The 4,291-nt window shown below is 41.1% G+C and overlaps 1 protein-coding gene across 8 annotated transcripts in view; it reads left to right on the top strand.

Annotated features, from left to right (window-relative positions):
* The window catches only part of Ccng2 (cyclin G2), a 47,392-nt gene that overhangs the window by 667 nt on the left and 42,434 nt on the right, over positions 1-4,291 (top strand). For 3 of the 8 annotated variants that reach the window (XM_029568535.1, XM_029568534.1, XM_029568536.1), the window contains exon 2: positions 3,362-3,470. In XM_029568535.1, the coding sequence (XP_029424395.1) occupies positions 3,362-3,470 (109 nt within the window). Of the gene's footprint in view, positions 1-571; positions 695-3,361; positions 3,604-3,760; positions 3,796-4,291 lie in introns of those variants that run through there. The other 5 variants (XR_003851173.1, XR_003851174.1, XR_003851171.1 and 2 more) reach the window with 5 other exon arrangements.

Here is a 4,291-nt window from a genome sequence, read left to right as displayed (position 1 = left end):
GTGGGGCTCCAGAGGCTCCTCCCTCCGGTTCTTTGTTCAGCCGGGAGATTCACCCCCTCCCCATTGTTAGCGTCCTGCCCCAGACCCCGCTGCTGTGCTTCAGCCCCCCTGTCCCCGCATTCCTGAGGCAGAAGTAGCTCGGTGCTGGCACAGGAGGTTGGGGACACCATGGCCTGTGCAGTTTCCTGTTTGTGAACTGTCCTCTGCCGAGGCTGGCCGGTCTGACCCGCCCTGGGCCAGAGGAGGTGACTTGAGATTCCTCCCCAAGCCACTCCCCCTGACTACGGGGAGGATTCCCTAGGGGTTGGCTGACTGGACTGATCCCCTCATCCTGGCCTCCCTGGGGATCTAGGGCGCCCCTGGCTGCAGGGAACTCTGCCAGCTCTTCCTGCCCTACTGCAGGCCTCCCCCTGGTTGCACCCTTTCGTATTTGCTGCAGATGAAGGATTGGGGGATCGAGCACTTGGCAGGTGGCTAACAAGTCCAGCTCCTGGAATTGTTGAGCTTCTGTCTGGAACAAGAACAGCGATTCCAACCTTAAGAGAAAGGGCTGAGTTGTTTTTTTTTTCAGCAATGGTGACAGTATACACAAGACTCATGCAAACTTAATCAGACAAAAACCAGCATAGAACTGGGGAAATGAACAGAAAGCCGCAGCTTTGGTGAGGCATTATTGGCAGCTGATCACTACTGGGTAAAGGAGACTTGATCTTTTTTTAAAAAAAAATATTGTATTTATTATTTTAATTTTATGTGTATGAGTGTATTGCCTGCATGTGTGCAAGTGCACCCGTGCAATGCAATGCCTGCGAAGGTCAGAAGGCAGCGTCAGGTCCTATGGACCTACCCGATGGCTGTTAGCCACAATGTGGGTGCTAGGATTCAAACCCAGGCCCCTTCTGCAAAAGCAGTAAGTGCTCTTATCCGCTCAGCCATCTCTCCAACCCCAGACTTGATCTTCTTTAATGGAGAGATGCTAGACAGGCTGAACAGGCTCCAGTGGATGAACTCATACAGAGGGACATCAGGGTTCACAAACAATAGACCTTAACATATATGACAAAATGCATGAAGTCCTGTGGGTAGACTATGGGGCAGGGTGTAGATAGTGAAGGGGGCTCTAAATATGACTAAGAGTGTATGAAATCCACCAAACTTCAATTAAAAAACATATTTGAAAAAAAAAAAGAAGAAAAGAAAAAGGCCAGATATGGTGGCACTGGCCTTTAATCCCAGAACTCATTAGGCAGAGGCAGGCAGATATGTAGTTCAAGGCCACCCTGGTCTACATAGGGAGTTCCAGGCCAGCTGGGGCTACAGGGAGACCCTGTCTCAAAAAGTCAAGAAAAAGAAAGTTGAGCTTGTTCCAGGCTACCCCATAGGTAAGTTGAGAATTGATGGGACTCAGAGGAGGTAACTTTTTCCGTTCCCCCAGTTGAATTAATACCAAAATTCACAATTCTTAAACTCACAATTGGCCTTCCCAGAGTACTAAACAGAGCCTTAGTATTGTACAAGGTTATGCTTTTGTTTCTTAGCAGGAGTAGAAGTAATACCAGTGTAGAGGTATTTCTTCAAGTGGAGGGGATTCCTAGGGAACTGAGCAGTGTATGCCCTGTGACACATTTATAGAGGGATCCTAAATTACTTTAGAGAACAAAAAGGTCAAGGAACTCTGTCTCCCTTCCAGGGGAAGTGAATTCTACTCTAACTCTCTGGAATGTGGCACCACTTCCCTTTCATATACAGACTTGCTAAAGCACTTCTGTGTTGTATGTTTTTAAAAGGAGTGATGTCTTATATCTGAAGGTGTATAACCTTACCCAATAATGTTGGAAATTAAAGAGGGGGGAATATTTTCTAACTTCTGTCTTCTGTATTATCCAAGTCTAAGAAAAGAAAATAACTTTGGATCTTGGTTTTTTGGGGTTTTTTGTTTTTGTTTTTTGTTTGTTTGTTTGTTTGTTTTTCGATTCTTGGTTTTTATTTCAGAATGATAGCACATTGTATTCAAGATTAAAATATGCAAAAGGAAAAGATAAGGAGTTTAACTTTTCTGAATCTTGCATAATAACTTTTGTTCTGACTGATATTTTGGACAGATTCTTTGCCATTATGAAGGTATCTAATTATTTTTTATAAAACACATACATTTTTCTATGCCTAGTGCCCAGCAATGTGTAGCACATGGGACTCAGAAATACTTGTCTAGTGGATGTAATAAAGTCTGCAATCCATAAATTCTTACAGTAATCAGAATTGTCATTATTAGCACTAGAGAGACTACAAACTTGTATTTCTGTATCTTAACTAAGGTTGTTTTGGACCTCTTGAATACTTTGTATCAAAAACATTGCAGAAGGAAGAGTATTTTATAGTTTCTCAGCTTATTTGTAGAATGGGCAGGAAGCGAGGAGATGGGACAGGAGAATCTGTTAAAATGTACATTCTTCAAATATGTTATGATATCTCTAATACTTTGTATGCTAATTATTAAAATAAGAATTAAAAAATAAATAACAGCCCCCCAAAAATGGCACAAAAGAAGCCCCACTTAAAAAAAATAATGAAATACTATTTTCAGGGAAAAAAACCATTTTAATATTGCCATTTTTCATCGTGTTTGTCTCGGAGCCTAGATATTTTTAATATTGAAACATGACAAAAGAAGTACAACGGTATATCAAAGGGGACCTGCTGCTTTCCCTGTCAGTACGTCTTTTCAAAGCTGGATGCCAGAGTCTTATTAACAGCAGTAACTGTTAGAAAAATGTGGTAATTTGACCAGTAGGATTTGCTGTCAGCTGCTGGGTCAGTTTTGAGGGCACCGAAAAGAAAGGGGCAGCCATCTGTCCATGACAGTGTTACCTATGTCCCTACACTGCAGAAATCAATGGGATCCTTATCTTAGGCAAATTATGGAATGATATGGAGTTTTATATACAAAGATAAGACACAAAATTATTTTCTCTTTATAAAGTTGTGTGTGTGTGTGTGTGTGTGTGTGTGTGTGTGTGTGCTGAATGCTTAGTTTATTTTGAGGGAAGGTGTATTATTTTGAATTTTAAGTCTTAAGTAAAAAGTATAACTTAGCACCAACAAGCTAGCTTTTGAGTCAGCATTGGATTTGGGGGGCCTACATTTATGTTAACTAGATGCTCAAATAGCCACATTTTTTCTTCTTTATAAAGAGAAGTTAAGATGCTCTAAAATGTGAAAATAGTACAATTATGGGTAAGGGAACATCTGAGAGAAGCAGCTTGACCGAAGAGGAGAGGCATCACGACAATCTGCCGTCAGTGTCTGCTTTGCTAAATCAAAGTGACGATTGTTGAGAATCATTTTGTTCTGTGTGCTTTAGGTGAAGCCGAAACATTTGTCTTGCATTGGAGTCTGCTGTTCTTTGCTGGCCACTAGAATAGTGGAAGAAGAAAGCAATGTTCCATCCATCCATGATGTGATCCGGATCGGTCAGTGTAAATGTACAGCTTCTGACATCAAACAGAAATAATTTCAAAAAATTGCACTATGAACTGGAAGCTGCTACTGCCTTAAACTTTTTGCACTTATACCATAGTCTTGTATTTTATCATACTTAGAAAGGTGAGTGGGACTAAGCAAAATTGTATTGCTCGAACTAAATAGAAAATTAATGCTGACATGTTTGTGTTTTAATTTCCTCTCAACTTTCAACTTGGACTTGAGTCCTGAAAAGTATTTACATTTCCAAAATTTAATCTTTTTCCTTTGCATTGTATAGGAAGGAAATACTGAGCCTTGCTTTCAAAAGCAAAGGTAAATCTTTTTCTGGTTTTCTATGTCTCAGAGTTTCTATTTTGTTTTTCAAAATGTTTATTTTTTATAGATAGCTATCCGTATTAGTTTTGTGCCTTCTCAGTTTAGAAATAGAAATGTTAAAATCTATTGAATTAGTGGAAACTCTCCTGCTTGTTAAAAAACATTTGAAGGTGGGGCTGGAGAGATAGCTCAGCGGTTAAGAACAATGGCTGTTCTTGCAGAAGACCAAGATTTGAATCCCAGAACCCACATGGCAGCTAACAGCTGTCCATAACTCCAGTTCCAGGGGATCCAACAGCCTCTTCTGTCTTCCGCGAGCATTGCATGACACGGGTACACTTACCTACAAACAGGCAATACACGTGTACACATAAAAATAATAAAATCCCAGCACTTGGGAGGCAGAGGCAGGCAGATCTCTGTGAGTTCAAGGCCAGCCTGGTCTGCATAGTGAGTTCCAGGACAGCTGGGGCTACAAGGAGACCCTGTCTCA

This window comes from Nannospalax galili, unplaced genomic scaffold (assembly GCF_000622305.1).
Source record: "Nannospalax galili isolate Female #2095 unplaced genomic scaffold, S.galili_v1.0 scaffold800, whole genome shotgun sequence".
NCBI classification, from domain to species: Eukaryota; Metazoa; Chordata; class Mammalia; order Rodentia; family Spalacidae; genus Nannospalax; species Nannospalax galili.
Note: the sequence above shows the minus strand (reverse complement) of the source record. Positions and strands in the feature narration are given on the sequence as shown.